Source organism: Glycine soja, chromosome 7, assembly GCF_004193775.1.
Source record: "Glycine soja cultivar W05 chromosome 7, ASM419377v2, whole genome shotgun sequence".
Taxonomy (NCBI): domain Eukaryota; kingdom Viridiplantae; phylum Streptophyta; class Magnoliopsida; order Fabales; family Fabaceae; genus Glycine; species Glycine soja.
The window spans coordinates 14,971,580-14,989,174 of record NC_041008.1 but is presented as its reverse complement, the minus strand read 5'-3'; the positions used below and the strand labels follow the sequence as shown (position 1 = coordinate 14,989,174).

The following is a 17,595-nucleotide window of genomic DNA, read 5'->3' as shown; positions in this document are numbered from 1 at the left end:
ATCTATTTCTCTCATTCTTTCTTTTTTTGATAAACAAAGAATTTATTATTAATATAGAAGAAAACTATACAAATGCAAGATGATAAGAAATTCTCAAGGACTAACCAAATAATTAAGATAAAGAAAAACATGCAGCGGAGCTCTGTTGATCTTAGAAAGACACCCTCTTAAAAATCTGAGACTATATTGTTTTTCATGATTGAAACTGAAACTAATACAAGGTATATATTGAGCTGGAGAACACAATTACTCTGTACAAAAGAGGTTACAACAGAATCTTAACTATAAGTCTATAACTAACTCTATCTGATTGTAACTGGTAGTAAAAGAGAACCAACTAGCTTGTATATGATACAGTGTTGTGCACTGTATTCCAGTACACATAACAACATAACTTGATATCTCTAACATAGGTGTTTACACCATATGGCTTGCTATTAGCTTTCGATATTCACAATGAAGGAGAAGAGTTATTGATAATCTTTTAATTTTCTTTTGATTTTTACTTGAAGGAGAAGTGTTAGCATCATCTACTAAGTGCTTCTTTGAACTTGTAGGATTATGTGGGAAACAAGCGGTTGGAGTTATCTGGCCAGTTAATATCTTTGCTTTTTGAGGTACTATCATGTTTAATTTGACACGCACCTTGCCTTTGCAGATATCCTTTGTACATTTTTAATTGTATTAATTGATATTCTTCTTTCTGGCGTAGGATCTCTTTAAGTCAATGACAACTGAAGTTAAGAACTTGACAGACAAAATGTTAGAAAAGCCGGACAAGGCTAAGAATTTTGACATATGTACTGTAAGCACTCTTTAATATGTAGAATCAAGCATCATGTGAATGAAATTAAACATTCCTGAATCAAATTTAATCTTGCTAAAGCTGTCCTGAATCCTCTGGTTTGTCACATTAAAGAGTTGCTTTTATACAGTTTTCTTTCCATCTGATTTTTATCTTAATTTTTGGCTTGTTAGTCCAAGTAAATCTTGGCTATAATTTTGATTGTCAACCTATTACAATCTCTGTTTGGTGCATACATATTGTTATTTGAGACAAAAGAAGGAGCAATTTCTCATTGTTTTAACATATGAAGTTGACAAGCAGTTAACGTCAGAACAAGTGTGATTTTTTGGCTTGTTTCTGATCTTGACAGAGTGATGGTTTGTGGGGAATCTCAAAGTTGAAATGTAGCTGAAACTTTATTTATTAACGTGTTATCAATGTAAAATCTATAAATTGTGCTGCTTTTATCATTTTATCATGTTTGTTCACAATTGTTGTTTATTGCTTTGTTCTTTCAACCTGATCTTAGCATGCCTGATTTTCTATTTACTTTTTTTCTTTGGGAATGTTCATAGCTTCTTACTCGGACTCGGAGTATCATCACTCTAGGTCTGGAAAGGACTCTCTCCACTGGTAATTTTGAAATTAAAAGGTTCAGAATGGAAAGGAAAGGAATGACACAGGTTGTATTTTGTTTCCCTTTCAAATATCTCCTTCCTTTCTCTTGATACTTACTATGACAAAGTCACCTGCTCTTGCTCAGGTACCTAGGGACCCATGTACGGGGCCTGGAATTATCTAACACATACGACATATATCCTCTGATGAAGTTTCTCTTTTTACAGGTGTTACAAAGGTTATCATTTATTGGTGCTTTGGGTCACATGACAAGAGTTTCACCACAGTTTGAGAAGTCCAGGAAAGTAAGTGGACCTAGAGCTTTGCAGCCTAGCCAGGTGAGATGCAGTTCACTTTGTAGCTATTTTGATGGATCATTCTCATGTTTTATGAGTTTTGGATAGAAATGCTGGGATTTTTTTATCCTTGTAACTGACCTTGCTTGGTGGGAAAAGACTCTTGTTGTTGTATTCTTATTTTACTTAGTTTTTCTTGTACTCTTTTTACTGGAACTTGTAAAATTTTATCTCCTTATGAACTCATACCTTCTTTTCTGATCTCTTCCATTTGATAGTGGGGCATGCTTTGTCCTTGTGATACCCCTGAAGGTGAGTCTTGTGGACTAGTAAAGAACTTGGCTTTGATGACTCATGTTACCACTGATGAAGAGGAGAAGCCCTTGATTTCTCTGGTATGTTTTATGATATTGTAGGTTGATGAAATTTTCCTTTACTACTTATCATTGTGACTATTGTAAACTATTTATACAGGTAGTGGGATTTATGGCATCTTCAAAATTTCTGTTGAGGCTAAAATTCAATTTAATTATGACCACACATAGATCATTGATCTCTTGAGCAGTTGGTCATAAGGGCTTTGATACTAAATCGATAACTAATTTAATTGGAACTAAAAATATAAGTTGTTAGGAGAAGGCTGACAAAGAACAATCATTTGTTTTTGCCTAATTATTAGTGTAAAATGTTTGTATGCAAATATGACAGTTATTGATCCCTATTCCATAGCCAGCTTATCACCATTCATTATGTTCTTAGCAAAAATAGTTTAGATAGTTCATTGGTAAGCTGTAGCCTAGTTGGAGTCCCTATTCTTTAAATTAAAAGCTAACATAAGAAGGGAGGATTGGATATTATTTTAGAGTATTGTTTTACTCCAGTAGTCCGTGTAGTTGTTGTAATGTGTTTTTTAAATCCAGTTAGTTTGACAGCTGTACTCTGTAATCAGCTCTCAGTAGGTAGTTGGTTCTTTACTGTACAAACAAATCAGCTATAAATGGCTTGTTCTGCTTTAATAGTATATAGTAGATACAGCTGAGTCATTGCTGACTCAGCATAAGAGTTAGTTAGTTTATCTAACTGCTTCTGCAGTTAGAATGCTCTATTTAAACCATTGTGTAATTCTGTTGTAACTGACTGATTCATTAATACAATAACAGATTTCATAACAGTTTTAGTTTTCTTCATTCTCTTTAGTTTTTCTCTTATGGTATCAAGAGCCCTGTTCGATCCCTAGACCCAAGCTTCCATGGCTTCCGATCAAATTCCTCCTCCACCACTGATCAATGCTGAACCATTGTCTTCCTTTCCACCGCTCACATAGAATTGACGAGTAAGGTTAGGATCCATTTGTCCTCCATATTCCATACCACTGCTGCATTCAACTCATCTGAACATATTTCCGTGAAGTGATCTTCCTTACCCATCCCTCCAAGACTAACCTCAACCAGATATTTCCGCTTCATAGTTCTCACCATCTAATATCGGTTAGTTTGGAGGAAGTAGTAATGATCACAGTAATATGCCATTTAGAGCTGCCTTTACTGTTAGACATTATTATCCACCATCCAATCAGCGAGAAACAATTTTGACTCTAAAAACGCATTAGGTCACATTGTAACACCTCAGAATGGCACCAAACCACCACAGCCACAGAATCCACTAGGCTTTGTTAAGAACTTGAAATTGACCTACTTAGTCCCCAGAATGAAACCCACCTGCCAAACATGAGCGTTCAGGGTTGTGCCCCCCCCCCCCCCAAAAAAAAAAAAAAACATATGATCTCCCTCTTCCACAGCATTCATCATGTTTTGGCTGCCAAAAACAGTTTCCCCCCCTCTACAGTCTTGGTTGGCCTCCTTTGGCAGTTTTTTAGGGTTGTGGAGAAAGGCTGCTGAAGATGGCACCAAACCCTACCTGGCTCTTGATACCATGTAGAGTAGAGAGAGAAAAAGATAAAGAGGTGTGTCAATAAACTATAATGGGATCCACTCCACTCCAATGTGTAGTGACTCTCATATTTATATTACTAGGTTATGTACATAAAGGCATGTGGGCCAAGCCCATATAAGTTTTTCAAAATCTATTTTCCAAAAAAAATATTAATAATATTCCAGTAATGCTGTCATTTAGAATGAAAAGATCACACTCAATTTTTGATAAAGAAAAGATTGTGAAAAAAAAAATTATAAATGTACATACAACTAACTTCTAAAGCCCTTTATTATAATTCTCTTAACATATCCTTATCCTATTCAGCTCAATTATTGGGCTTAAGCTGAAGATTCAGTATCCCACACCTCCCCTTGGTTTGGGAAATACCTTGTCCTTTCCAATTTTTTTTTTCTCCCTTTTATCTGGAAAATTTTTTCTTATAAAAAATGGTTGAAATAGTCATTGTTGCTATTTCAATGTGTATTGTTTGATATAGATGTAAAATACAGGAGATTTCCATATAGTTCATTATTTGCTGTAGATGTATAGCATTTTATAGTGTTTCACTGTTTCTGTTTCTGTGACAGTGCGAGTCTTTGGGCGTTGAAGACATGAAAGATCTCTCTGCAGAGGAGCTTCATACACCAGATTCCTTTCTTGTCATTTTTAATGGTTTAATCCTTGGCAAGCATAGGAGGCCACTGGTATTTGTCTCTCTTTCATCAAATGTATAATTTGTAAAAAAAATATGCATTCATGATTGTTTTCTTATTTATTGTTAACCTTAACATTGTTTTTTATTCAAGCGTTTTGCTACTGCAATTAGAAAGTTGCGGAGAGCTGGTAAAATTGGTGAGTTTGTGTCTGTCTATGTCAATGAAAAGCAGGTAAATAATTCTGTTCATGTTTTTTCCCCACCCCCTTTGTTTCTGTTATTTTCCTGTTTTATGCTTCAATTATTTTGTTTGTGGTTGATAAGTTTTTGTTTAGTTCAAGAGAATACTATTTGGTTCTAGTGTATTCTTTTACTTTTTTAGGAGGTATTTGTTTGCTCTAAATCATAATATTTATTATTTCCATTTAGTTATTGTACTTCAACTACTATTTGAATGTTGCAAATGTGTGAATGGATGCTGGTCTTAATGGAAAAAAAACATGTCTACAGCATTGTGTCTACTTAGCTTCTGATGGTGGTAGAGTTTGCCGTCCCCTGGTCATTGCTGACAAGGGAATATCAAGAATCAAACAGCATCATATGAAAGAGTTAATGGTAAGTGTATCATATACTTTCATCCTGGAAACAAAGAAAGTAGCTTGTGAAAATTCAATTTTATACCTTTTCAGGATGGAGTACGCACGTTTGATGATTTTTTACGAGATGGCTTGCTTGAGTATCTTGATGTTAATGAAGAAAACAACGCTTTGGTTTGTTCTGATCTAATTACATTTAGCTTCTTTCATCTATGAAATCTTATCTTATTTGTGACAACTGATAATCTTAGTTGCCTTTTTTCTCTATAGATTGCTTTATATGAAGGAGATGCCACATCAGAAACTACTCATATTGAGATTGAGCCTTTTACCATCTTGGGAGTTATTGCAGGGTTAATTCCATATCCTCATCATAATCAGTCACCTAGAAACACGTATCAGGTTCCCCCCTCTATGTATAACTACCTGAGATATGACACTTCTATGAATAAAGTGAGTTCCTCTTCCAACCTGAAATTACTATTGTTTTGCTCACTGTAGTGTGCAATGGGTAAGCAAGCTATGGGAAATATAGCATTTAACCAGGTAAGTAAAGTTTTCTTGGTTATATGACTTGAGTTCAACAATTGCATGATGTTTTAGACTCCATGAAATTATATTCCCATTTTTTAAAATCACCAAGTATAAATTTTTGTTTTGAATGGATCAATTTTCACTAATTTCACCGTAATGCATGCATGGAGTTAGACCTAAATTCACATTCTAAGAATCTAAGATGATATTAGAGCATATCCAATAATCATTCAAAGGGCCACCCACCATGTTATCTACACACCAAGCCCAAAAGTGTTGGGTGTGAGGGGATGTATTAGGAAAAACCCAAGTCCCACATCGGCTAAAGATAAAGTCAAGTTAAATTATATAAGTGAGGGACAACCCTCACCCCTTGAGCTAGCTTTTGGGGTTGAGTTAACCCTAAACTCACATTCTAAGAATATAAGATGGTATCAAAGCATATCCAAGAATCGTTCAAAGGGTCACCCACCATGTTATCCACGTACCAAACCCAAGAAGTGTTGGGCGTGAGGGGGTGTATTGGGAAAAACCCAAGTCCCACATCGGCTAAAGATAAAGTCAAGTTAGAGTATATAAGTGAGGGGCAACCCTCACCCCTTAAGCTAGCTTTTGGGGTTGAGTTAGGTCTAAACTCACATTCTAACAATCGAAGACATGGAGAATATTGCCTTTAATATATGCCTATATATCACATGTGTATAAATCATATATTTTCCCTTGTATTTTATGTTTGTTGAAGAGTGACTATTTCAGATCTCTATAAGTTTTAATCACAGGCTCTTTTAGGAAGGATATACAGTAAGAATTATGATTGAGTTACTTTTGGATTCTGAACTTGATTGTTATCATGTAACTATATATCCAAAAGCTGAAGCTATCAAATTAAAATTCCAGAAATGGATTTTATCTTACTTTTCTATATAATCCATATAAAAAACTATTTGTTCCAGGCTTACAAATACTGCATGTCCTCATGTTGGTGCCTGAGGTAACTACAGGATCTGAGTACTTGAGAAAATTGTAGAAATGAAGTCTTAGATATTTTTTATAGTTTTAAAAGGGCGAGCCTTTTCGCAACAGTAAAGTTGCTGTCTTGTGATAAAGGTAAGGCTGTGTACATCTACCCTTCCCTGACTCCTCTTGATGGGAGCCTTGTACATTGAGTAGCCCTTTTCTATTATTTGATAATTTGAAACTGTTCAGAGGCACTAAATTATACACTCAAAGAAACATAATTACTTTCCTAAAATAATAACAGCTGTACACCACTGTACAATTGACATAAGCTAATGGTACCCAACTGTAAGAACTGTAGGCAAACTAACTTCATAACAGTATAGTAACTCCCAGACCAATATCAATAGTAGAGAGCTGCAGTGATCCAGGGATTACTCTAATATACCCCCTCAAACTCTGGAGGTGTTGATCAAAGAGAACTAAAAAAAAGAGTTTCTCATGAAGTTCTCCAAATTGTAGTGAAGATAGAGCTTTTGTGAAGATGTTAGCCCATTGGTCCATAGCATGGACATGGCTGATTTAGAGACTTTTATAGCACCTTTTCTCTGCCGAAAATAAGTCTAGTTTCAAATGTTTTGTTTCTGTGGCTTGGTACTGTTTCTTCTGTTTGCATATCGTTTGTTGAGTAACTATATTGCTTCACTCAACCTTTTTAGTAGAGCAGGGTAAAGAAAATTTCATACTGAGTACATAATTGATGAACTTATTTGGTCTTGTTGTAGCTGCGCCGGATGGACAGCTTGCTTTACCTACTAGTTTATCCTCAACGACCTTTGCTTACAACAAAGACAATTGAGCTGGTTAGTATAATTTTGTTGTTTAATTTCTTGATGATTGAAGGGCTTTGGTTAATCTATTTCATTTTAGGTTGGATATGATAAGCTTGGAGCCGGTCAAAATGCCACGGTAGCTGTAATGAGCTATAGTGGTTATGATATAGAAGATGCCATTGTCATGAACAAGGCATCTCTTGATCGTGGGTTTGGTCGTTGTATAGTTATGAAAAAGTATGCAATTTTATTTGGTGATTTTATGCTTTTGGTTGCTGCATATTTTATTGTCTAAGCTTTTTAAGGTAGCATTTCTGGTCTTGATCTTCCCTGCTGTATAGGTATAATGCCATCATTCAGAAGCACTCGAATGACACGTCAGACCGAATACTTAGGCCTAATAGAACTGCTGACACTGCAGGACGTATGCAGGTAATGTCTTCATAGTTCATAGAAATTAATTATTAATTCATTTTACTATAGTTATTTGCTTAAGATTTAGGTTTACTTTATCTTATAACCTGTTGGTTAAAGTGACATTAGGTATTGAACTCTGTAAAGTGACACTTTACTAATGGTGTGTTTGGTATAGTAGAAATGGAGGGGGAGAGGAAGGAAGAGAGAGTGACAGTGAGAAAATTGAGTTGTTTGGTAGAATAGAAGTGGAGTGATTTTTTCTTTTTTTAAAAAGCAGTGGATCCCACCAAAAAATATTTCTGCGCATAGAAGAGAAGAATTGCACGGAAATGTGTCCAGCTGTGTCGATTAACAAATTGTTCGTTCCTTATTCAACATTATTAGAAAAGCTAAAGATTATATACAAAAGCAGTGGGTCCCGGTGAAGTTTTTCTATTATCCCCTCCAGTTTCTTTTATAATAATAATAATAATAACAATAAAATAAATAATAAGAATCTATGAAAATAAAAAATAATAATAATAATAATAATAAAATGTATTTTTACTCAATATTAATTTCTCTCTCTTTTCCAATTTTTACCTAACAAATTCTTAGGATGTGGGTTATGGGCCTAACTCAATCCCCTACAACTTGTAAGGTGGGGATTGCTCTCTCCACTTATATACACTATTTTGGCCATCTCACTAGTTGATGTGGGACTAAACCACTAAACCACTGCCCTCAAGGTTGCACTTCAGGCAACCCCCAAAGAGGCCACAACTAAGACGGGCTAAGGGGTGTCCACAATTAAGGTGGCTTTCCCAACACAAACATCTTTAATTCAAATATTTTCCTTCTATTACAGTCTATTACTCTTCAACCAAACAACCTCTATTTCCACCCTATTTCTCACCTATTTATCTTCTTTTCTTTTCTCACCTATTCACTTCCATCTCTCCCTTACTTTCCTCACAACCAAACAAGGGGTAACTGTCCTTCTAAAAGTAAATTTTATAAATTTAATTGTTAAATTTAAAGTTTTATAAAGTATGTCAAGTTTACAAAATTGCATACAATTTAAAGATCGATGTCTTATTACATCACTTTACTTTAACATACAATATGCTGTTTAAAACATAAGTAAATAGCTCCTATTGAACTATTGAATTGCATATCTACAGATGTCTCAATTATGTAAATTTTTTTATACATGATCTGTGAAATATTTGGGAAAAAGGTGATTTCATTCCATGAATCAATTGGGTACATTAATTAGGATCCTTAAAAAAAGGAAAGAAAATTAAATTCTATCCCAATACTAGAGAGAAATCTGCAAGGCTATAATTAGCGGGATAAATTTCTACAATTAATCCCTAAAATACAGATTTACCATATTTGAGATGACGGTATTGTTGCTCTAGGGGAAATAAAATTGTTTCTTATGCCATTGGATGTTTTCTTGCTTCCTGTAGATACTTGATGATGATGGTATTGCTGCTCCAGGGGAAATTCTTAGGCCATATGACATCTATATCAATAAACAATCACCGATTGATACACGTACTCCAAAAACAGGATCTGCAGCAAATTTGCCCGATAGGTTTGTATTTTTTTTTTAAAATTTTGGTTCAAATGTAGGAAGGTTATTGTTGAATATATGCTGGTTCACATTTTTTCTAATGTTTTTCTTTTAAACAGTGCATATCGGTCCAATGCACAATCATTCAAGGGTAATGGAGGAGAAGTAGTTGATAGGGTGGTTCTATGCTCTGATAAGGATAATAACATGTGTATCAAATTTCTAATTCGTCACACTCGTAGGCCTGAGGTAAAGTCTTTTTGGTTTATTATGAGTTAGTGCTATTGGTTTGAAGCAGTGTATTAATTTCTAGTCTGAATTTGTTGCATAAGCTTGGTGATAAGTTTAGCAGCAGGCATGGGCAAAAAGGTGTTTGTGGAACTATTGTCCCGCAAGAAGACTTTCCATTTTCTGAGAAAGGCATTTGTCCTGATCTGATTATGAATCCTCATGGTTTCCCAAGGTAATATAACTCATTTACGTGTCATATGTCCTCATGATATAGGTGGGGAACCTATCTATCCAGGGAACCTCTTTACTTTAGTTAAATAACTAAAACAATTTATTTATGATAACTTTAGTTAAATAACAAAAACAATTTATTTGTGATAATTTTGGATTCTTCTCTGTTCCCTCAATGACATGATTCTAACCCAAAGTTCTAAAGCTACTCCATAGCTGGATAGATAGGAAAAGTTTGCATTTGTGGAAGAATTGGAAAATTGGAAAGTGAATATTATTTATAATAAGTCAATGGTGCAACAGTTGCTGGCAAATAAAATGTGTACAGTCATAACTGTACCAATTGCAAGGAATTAGGGAAACAAATCTGTGCAAAATAAAAGGAAACAAATTGTCAGCTAATTATGCAACACAACAGTTAATATATTTTGAGGCCACAAATTTCTTATAAGAAAATAATAAACTCAAATTGCTGTGAATAACCAATCAGATCTGAATTCTGGACTTAAAAATTATTGTTATCTTCCATCATATAAATAAAATTGTGACCTTTATGGAATGCAAGGCTGTTGTCGGAATACTTGTCTAGATTTGATAGCCTATAGAACAGGTCAGACTATTAGTCAACTAAAGCTATGATTTCTTTCATATGCCTATTGCCTACAAGCAATTTTATTTTTAAATGAATAAATATATAATATAACAAGTTTCTATATGGGAACATATTTTTGTTAATGGTATCAGTCGAATGACTGTTGGAAAGATGATAGAGCTTCTTGGAGGGAAAGCAGGGGTTTCATGTGGTAGGTTTCATTATGGCAGTGCTTTTGGGGAGAGAAGTGGTCATGCTGACAAGGTTGAAACCATAAGGTATCTTGATTGTCTTTTGTATGACATTCATTCCATGATTTATCCATATTTGTATTTAAATAGTTTTCATGCTCTTGCAGTGAAACTCTTGTGAGTAAAGGCTTCAACTACAGTGGGAAAGATTTCATTTATTCAGGTTTTTATTTTCTTTTAGTTATCATTTTAGGTTGTGGAGACTTTGTAAAATTCTTTGAAATCGAGAAGTTCATGTTACTATTGGGAATTGTATGTAATATATGGCCAAATGTTTGGTTAGGCCCGTCAAGGTATATTTTATATAAGAAGTTGAATGTACAATGATTATAGTTGAGACTAATATTTGATAATAATACTTGAGTGTCTCACACACTCACATGCATTTGAAGTATATTTAGATATTAAGAGTTAAAATACAAGCTGTTTCTCTATGACAGATGACTATAGTAGGTATAGAAGACACAATATACAATAATATAAAAAACTACATATAATCTAACATTCCCCCTCTAGCTGGAGCATTTGTATGCTCCAAGCTTGGAGCATATGAACTGGATCCGAGGTCCTCTCAAAGATTTGGTCAAAATATCTGCAAGCTGATCATTGGAGCTGACAAATTCAGTACTAATCTCATTGGGCAACAGTTTTTCCCTAACAAAGTGGCAGTCAATCTCTATATGTTTGATTTTTTCATGAAATACTGGATTGGAAGCAATGTGAAGAGCTGCCTAGTTGTGACAACACAACTTCATTTGTTTAACTTCGCAAAACTTCAACTCTTGAAGAGGTTGTTTGGTCCAAACTAACTCACAAATGGTTGTGGCCATAGCTCTATATTATGCTTCTGCATTAGACCGAGCAATAGTGTTTTGTTTCTTGCTCTTCCAAGAGATAATATTGCCTCCAATGGATACACGACATCCAGTAGTGGACCTTCTGTCTATGGGGCATCCAGCCCAATCAACATCACAATACCTAGAGATTTGGGTATTTCCTTTGTCCTCATATAACAATCCTTGTCCTAGAGCCTTTTTAATGTACCCGAGAATGGAAATCACAGCCTTCTAGTGATCAACAAGAGGAGCCTGCATGAATTGACTAACCACACCAACAACAAAAGAGATGTTAGGTCTTGTAATTGTAAGATAAGTAAGCTTTCCAACCAGTTTTCTATACCTTTCTGGATCTGAGTATGGCTCACCTTGGTTTGCCATTAACTTTTGATTCGGATCCATAGGACTATCAACGGGTCTACAAGTAGTCATGCCTGTTTTTTCTAAAATATCAAGAGCATACTTTCTTTGGGAGACTACAATGCCTTCATTAGATTGTGCTACATCAATCGCCAAGGAAGTATTTAAGACTCCCAAGGTCTTTGGTCTGAAAATGCCTGGACAAGAACTCTTTCGGTTGAGAAAACTTAGCACTATCATTTCCTATGATAACTATGTCATCCACATAGACAGCAAGATAGGCACATTTCCCAAAAGGTGTATGGCAATAAAAAACTGAATGATCTGCCTCACTTCGTTTCAGCCCAAAACTCTGAACATGACTGAATTTACCAAACCAGGGTCGTGGAGATTGTTTGAGCCAATAAAGGGACTGACATAACTTACAAACCAAACTAGATTCTCCCTGAGCAACAAACCCAGGAGGTTGCTCCATGTAAATCTCCTCATCTAGCTCACCTTGAAGGAATGCATTTTTAATATCTACCTGATGTAGGGACCAATGAGGCAATGACCAATAACAGCCATGGCAAAGAAGAGCCAAATAGTAGTGATTTCGGCCACCGGAGAAAAAGTATCACCATAGTCAAGACCATATATTTGGGTGTAACCTTTAGCCACTAATCAGGCCTTAAGACAATCAACTTCACCATTAGGGACAACTTTAATGGCATATACTCATCTACAACCAACCACCTTCTTCCTAAGAGGAAGAAGAGGAACTAACTCCTAAGTACCATTGTGCTCAAGTTCAACAATCATGGCATGTCGTTATCTAGGATGATCAAGTGCTTCATGAACATTTTTGGGAATAGCAAGAGAAGATAAAGAGGAAACAAAAGAGAAATGTGAAGAAGCTAAACAATGATAACTGATAAATAGGATGAGGATTTCAAGTAGATTGAATACCTTTCCTAAGAACAATGGGCCAGCGTGAGTCATCATCATGAGGAGCTGATGATGAACACGACGGATCCGTCATAAGGGAGGCCAATGGAGAAGGACATAAACCCGAAGACTCTTGTAATGTTGGACTAGTTCCTTGTGTCTTGTGTTGGGATATCATAGGAGGTGGTGAAGATAACATGACTGGACTATTGGTTGGAGGGTGAGACTGATTTTCCTCTTGGTTGGAGTTCTCATAGACAGGGGATATCATTGGGCTGAAAGTTGAGATAGGTAGGACCTGTTGTGTTGAGTTGATATCTTGCTGGGAAGATGAGAAGAAAGGAGTTTCTTCAAAGAAGGTAACATCAACAAACATATAGTACCTCCTAGTTTCTAGAGAATAACGCCGATACCATTTCTGAAGACACAAGAGTACCTAAGAAAAACACATTTGATTGCCCTTGTAGAGTGCTTGTCAAGACCCGTGGAAACATAATGGACAAAACAAGTGCAACCAAAGATACGAGGAGGAACATGATATAAGACTTCACTTGGATAGATAATGGAAATAGGAATTTTATTATCAAGTGTTGAAGAGGGCATTCTATTTATTAGAAAACAAGCAGTGAGAATAACATCACCCCAATGGTGAATAGGGACATTCACATTAAACAATAAGGTGTGTGCTGTCTCAACCAAATGTCTATTCTTCCTTTCTAATATTTCATTTGTTGTGGTTTATGAGGACAAGTGGATTGATGTAAGATGTCCTGTGAGGATAAAAAGGAAGAAAGAGTAGAAGAAAAATATTCTTTAGCATTGTCACTTCAAAGAATTTGAATGACTTTGTCAAACCGATTCTTGATTTCATTGAAGAAAGATATAAAATTAGGCAAAAGTTCAGATCAATCTGTCATCAAATATATCCAAGTACAACGAGAGTATTCATCGATGAATGTAACGAAATATCTAAACCCAAAAGATGTAATACGACTAGGATCCCAAATGTCTGAATGAATGATAGAAAAATGGATGTTACATCTTGGTTCAGTTTGTTTTGGAAAGGAAGACCTAGTATGTTTACCTAATTGACATGGTTCACACTCTAACACTTGTAATTACTAAGACTAAGAACCGTTTGCTTTAACTTTGACAAAGAAAAATATTCTTTAGCATTGTCACTTCAAAGAATTTGAATGACTTTGTCAAACCGATTCTTGATTTCATTGAAGAAAGATATAAAATTAGGCAAAAGTTCAGATCAATCTGTCATCAAATATATCCAAGTACAACGAGAGTATTCATCGATGAATGTAACGAAATATCTAAACCCAAAAGATGTAATACGACTAGGATCCCAAATGTCTGAATGAATGATAGAAAAATGGATGTTACATCTTGGTTCAGTTTGTTTTGGAAAGGAAGACCTAGTATGTTTACCTAATTGACATGGTTCACACTCTAACACTTGTAATTACTAAGACTAAGAACCGTTTGCTTTAACTTTGACAAATTCAGACGACCTAAGCGATCATGAAGAAGTTTAGGAGATGGAGCAGCAACACGGGACATAGAAGAACTTGCTTCCAGATAGTAGAGTCCTCTTGACTCACATCTTACTCCAATTGTACGACTCGTGCCATGTTACAAAAAAAAAATGATAAAGGAATCATCACAGAATGTTACAAAACAATTTAGAGACTTGGTTAATTGACCTAGAGAAATTAAAAGGTCAATTAGGAACAAAAAGGACAGATTTTAATATGAAGGAAGGAGATAGAGATGTGACCAACTCCTTTAGAAGCCACCTTGGATCCATTTGCTAAGGTTATAGGATGAGCAAACTTTTGGGAAGACATGGCGGTAAATAAAGATGTGCATTACTAGAAATATGATCAGAAGCACATGAGTCAATCACCCATGGACCTTGAATGTCCATAGATTGAGAAATGCATGCAATTGGACTACTAGCGGTTAAATGAGGTTGAGCTTGTCTACTGGCTTTTAACCTTAGATATTCCTTATACTCTTCATCAGAGAATTTAGGTTCAACTCTCTTGAATTTGGATGCTGTCTTGTTAGGGAAACCAAATAAATTGAAGCATGTTTTCCAGGTATGCCCTGTTCTCTTGCAAAATGTGCATTCAGTATGGTCTCCTCTACTCATTGTGTACAAATGATCTATCCAAACAGCAGCAGGAGGACAAGATGATGACTGAACCAGGACGAAAGAGGACAAGCGTGTTGCCTAACATATCCAAACACCAACAAGAGGACTTGAAAACGATGAACTAATGACTGAACCAGGACTGGAAGAGGCTGACGAACCTAACCATGGCATTGTGCCTGAGTTCCAGTGACCAGAGATCGGCGCATGTACAGCACACGTGTGGCGGAGACACAGATAAAGGTAGCACTTGAGAGCGCGCGGTGAAGTTTCGGACCTCAAAACCTTCTGAGTTGGGTTGCGCTTGGTGAGGGGCACCAAATCCAGTGATCACTGGAAAATATGATGGCAGCTGGAGGTGGTGGACAGCGGCGGTGACAACGACGACGACGACGGTCGCCGGATAGCAGCGGACACAGCCAGAGCAGGACCAACCCGCTCTGATACCAAGTTGAGACTAATATTTGATAATAATACTCGAGTGTCTCACACAGAGCTGAAGTATAAGAGTTAAAATACAAGCTATCTCTCTATGAAAGATGACTACATCAGGTATAGAAGACACAATATACAATAATATAAAAATTACATATAATCTAACAATTATGAATTGGACTTTTGGCATTGCTTGTGGTGAGAGTTTGAAATTGCACATAAAATATGAACAATTTATTTCTTAGAGCAATATACTTCACAGTTACTTATGATAAGTAAATTGACAATGTTTTATAGATTTTGACAAGAATAAGGACGGGAGGTCTTTATTCTAGTACATACTTTATGTGGTTATTTGGTGTGTATTCCTGGAGGGAAATGCCATTGTTCTCAAGGATACCTCTTTACTGCTAGATCTGTCACCTATTGCTTGTTTCAGTTCTCTTGTTTTGCATTGACAAATAGATACTTAAGTTATATACAAGCAATCTTATTTACCTTTTTCTATTTATCAATCTAAGAGGTGTGCTAATTCGCCTTTTCCTTTTCAGGTATTACAGGATGCCCTCTGCAAGCATATATTTTCATGGGTCCAATTTACTACCAGAAATTAAAACATATGGTTAGTGAACTCCTTTCAGAAATTTTTTTTTCTTAAGTACCAACCACAAAATACCAATATACCATGTTCCAGTTTGCAGATGAGGGTGGTGGGAATCCCATAAATACTCAAGATATGTGTCTAGTTTATTTCTCTATATTACTATGTAGTTCTCCTTTGACCATTTAGGAAACGATGAACTTACCGGCTTGTTTCATTAAAGCATGAAGTTATTTCTACTTTTTTCACTATCTGTTGAAATGAAAAAAATGATGCTAATTTCGTGATAACCGCACCCTATCTATATACAAGGCTGAGACAATTTCTCTCATAAATTTAAGGATTTAGAATCAATCTACCTTATAGTAATAATGGAAAGAGCTTAATTTCCCTAATTTCATAAATGGACATATATTTCCCTAATTATACCAAGAAAAATGCTAGCAATACACTATTTGTATCGTTCCAACAAATCCTCTAAATATATGTGTATCCTTCCCCATTTGGTGGGTCCCATGTCCAAACTAATGGGACTTACATGAATTTCAACCAAACAAGAAGGGCACAACAAACCAAGTGCAGCTGCCAAACAAGAAGAGGGGAGCAACAAACCAAGTACAACAGCCAAACAATAACAAAGCAAAGCCAAAAACAAAGGGCATAACCAAAAGTCCATGGGACACATAAGTGTCATAGAGCAAACTAGAGACAAAAACATATTGTTCCATATTTTTAGGAACATAAAATTGTAACCCTCAGATGAAGGATGATATCACTCTGATACCGTGTTGAGTAAAAATGATGTTTATTCCATTATAACAGTACCATATTTACATATATTGGAGTATGTAAATGTATAACTGCGGAAAAGTTTTGCAAAATGATTGTAAAGGCTGTTAGCTTTTGCTAACAACACCCATCTAGTGTTAGCAGTAAAGTGATTGTAAGGGTTGTTAGCTTTCACTAACTACACTTCACTAGGATCAGGGAGTTCGATTCTGTTAGTGTTAGTTAGAATCTGTTATTGTTAGTTCAGCAGTTAAAAGGTCTATATATACCTCTGTAGTAACTAACTCTAACTAACTTTTCAGATCAATAAAAATCAGTTTCACATTTCTTCATTTTTTCTCTTCCTTTCTCTCTCAGTTTACTCAACATGGTATCTAGAGCCATTTTTTCGTAATCGTGGTTCCTTTGCAAGGTCCAGATTACTGCATTCATGGCTTCCGCTCCTTCGAACTCAGTTTCTCAATCGTTTCCCAACTCCATTGCCGAAAAACTTGATGACTCAAATTATCTTCACTGGTGTCAACACGTTGAACCAGTTATCAAATCACACAGGTTGCAATGTTTCGTCGTCAATCCAGTTGTTCCTCATCGTTATCTCATAGAGGACGATCGAATTGCTGATTGCGTAAACCCTAACTATGAAGCTTGGGAGGTTCAAGACCAAACACTCCTTATTTGGCTGCAATCTACTATTTCAAAATCGGTATTATCGCGCGTTTTTGGCTCCAATCATTCCTATCAAGTTTGGGTTAAAATTCACGAGTACTTTAGCCTTCATACGAAATCCCATGTGCGACAGCTTTGCTATCGGCGTCGGCGTTCCTATTCGTCACGAGGAATATGTTGATGCAATCCTCGAAGGACTACTGTCTGATAACGCGCCGGTGATCTCTGTTATCGAAAGTAAAAAGCTCACTCCATCCATCGCAGAGATTGAAGCTTTGCTCTATGGCCATGAAACTTGACTTACTCGCTACAACAGAGAT

General features: G+C 35.8%; 1 protein-coding gene across 3 annotated transcripts in view; it reads left to right on the top strand.

The window, feature by feature from the left end:
• The window catches only part of LOC114418870 (DNA-directed RNA polymerase III subunit 2-like), a 45,381-nt gene that overhangs the window by 19,706 nt on the left and 8,080 nt on the right, over positions 1 to 17,595 (top strand). For 2 of the 3 annotated variants that reach the window (XM_028384409.1, XM_028384410.1), the window contains exons 15-34: positions 558 to 617; positions 713 to 805; positions 1,363 to 1,470; positions 1,633 to 1,743; positions 1,980 to 2,096; positions 4,224 to 4,340; positions 4,443 to 4,523; positions 4,802 to 4,906; positions 4,981 to 5,061; positions 5,158 to 5,289; positions 5,389 to 5,433; positions 7,164 to 7,241; positions 7,309 to 7,448; positions 7,553 to 7,643; positions 9,083 to 9,210; positions 9,309 to 9,438; positions 9,522 to 9,652; positions 10,396 to 10,521; positions 10,602 to 10,657; positions 15,771 to 15,841. In XM_028384409.1, coding sequence (XP_028240210.1) covers positions 558 to 617; positions 713 to 805; positions 1,363 to 1,470; positions 1,633 to 1,743; positions 1,980 to 2,096; positions 4,224 to 4,340; positions 4,443 to 4,523; positions 4,802 to 4,906; positions 4,981 to 5,061; positions 5,158 to 5,289; positions 5,389 to 5,433; positions 7,164 to 7,241; positions 7,309 to 7,448; positions 7,553 to 7,643; positions 9,083 to 9,210; positions 9,309 to 9,438; positions 9,522 to 9,652; positions 10,396 to 10,521; positions 10,602 to 10,657; positions 15,771 to 15,841 — 2,001 coding nt within the window. Of the gene's footprint in view, positions 1 to 557; positions 618 to 712; positions 806 to 1,362; positions 1,471 to 1,632; positions 1,744 to 1,979; positions 2,097 to 4,223; positions 4,341 to 4,442; positions 4,524 to 4,801; positions 4,907 to 4,980; positions 5,062 to 5,157; positions 5,290 to 5,388; positions 5,434 to 7,163; positions 7,242 to 7,308; positions 7,449 to 7,552; positions 7,644 to 9,082; positions 9,211 to 9,308; positions 9,439 to 9,521; positions 9,653 to 10,216; positions 10,272 to 10,395; positions 10,522 to 10,601; positions 10,658 to 15,770; positions 15,842 to 17,595 lie in introns of those variants that run through there. The other variant, XM_028384411.1, reaches the window with a different exon arrangement.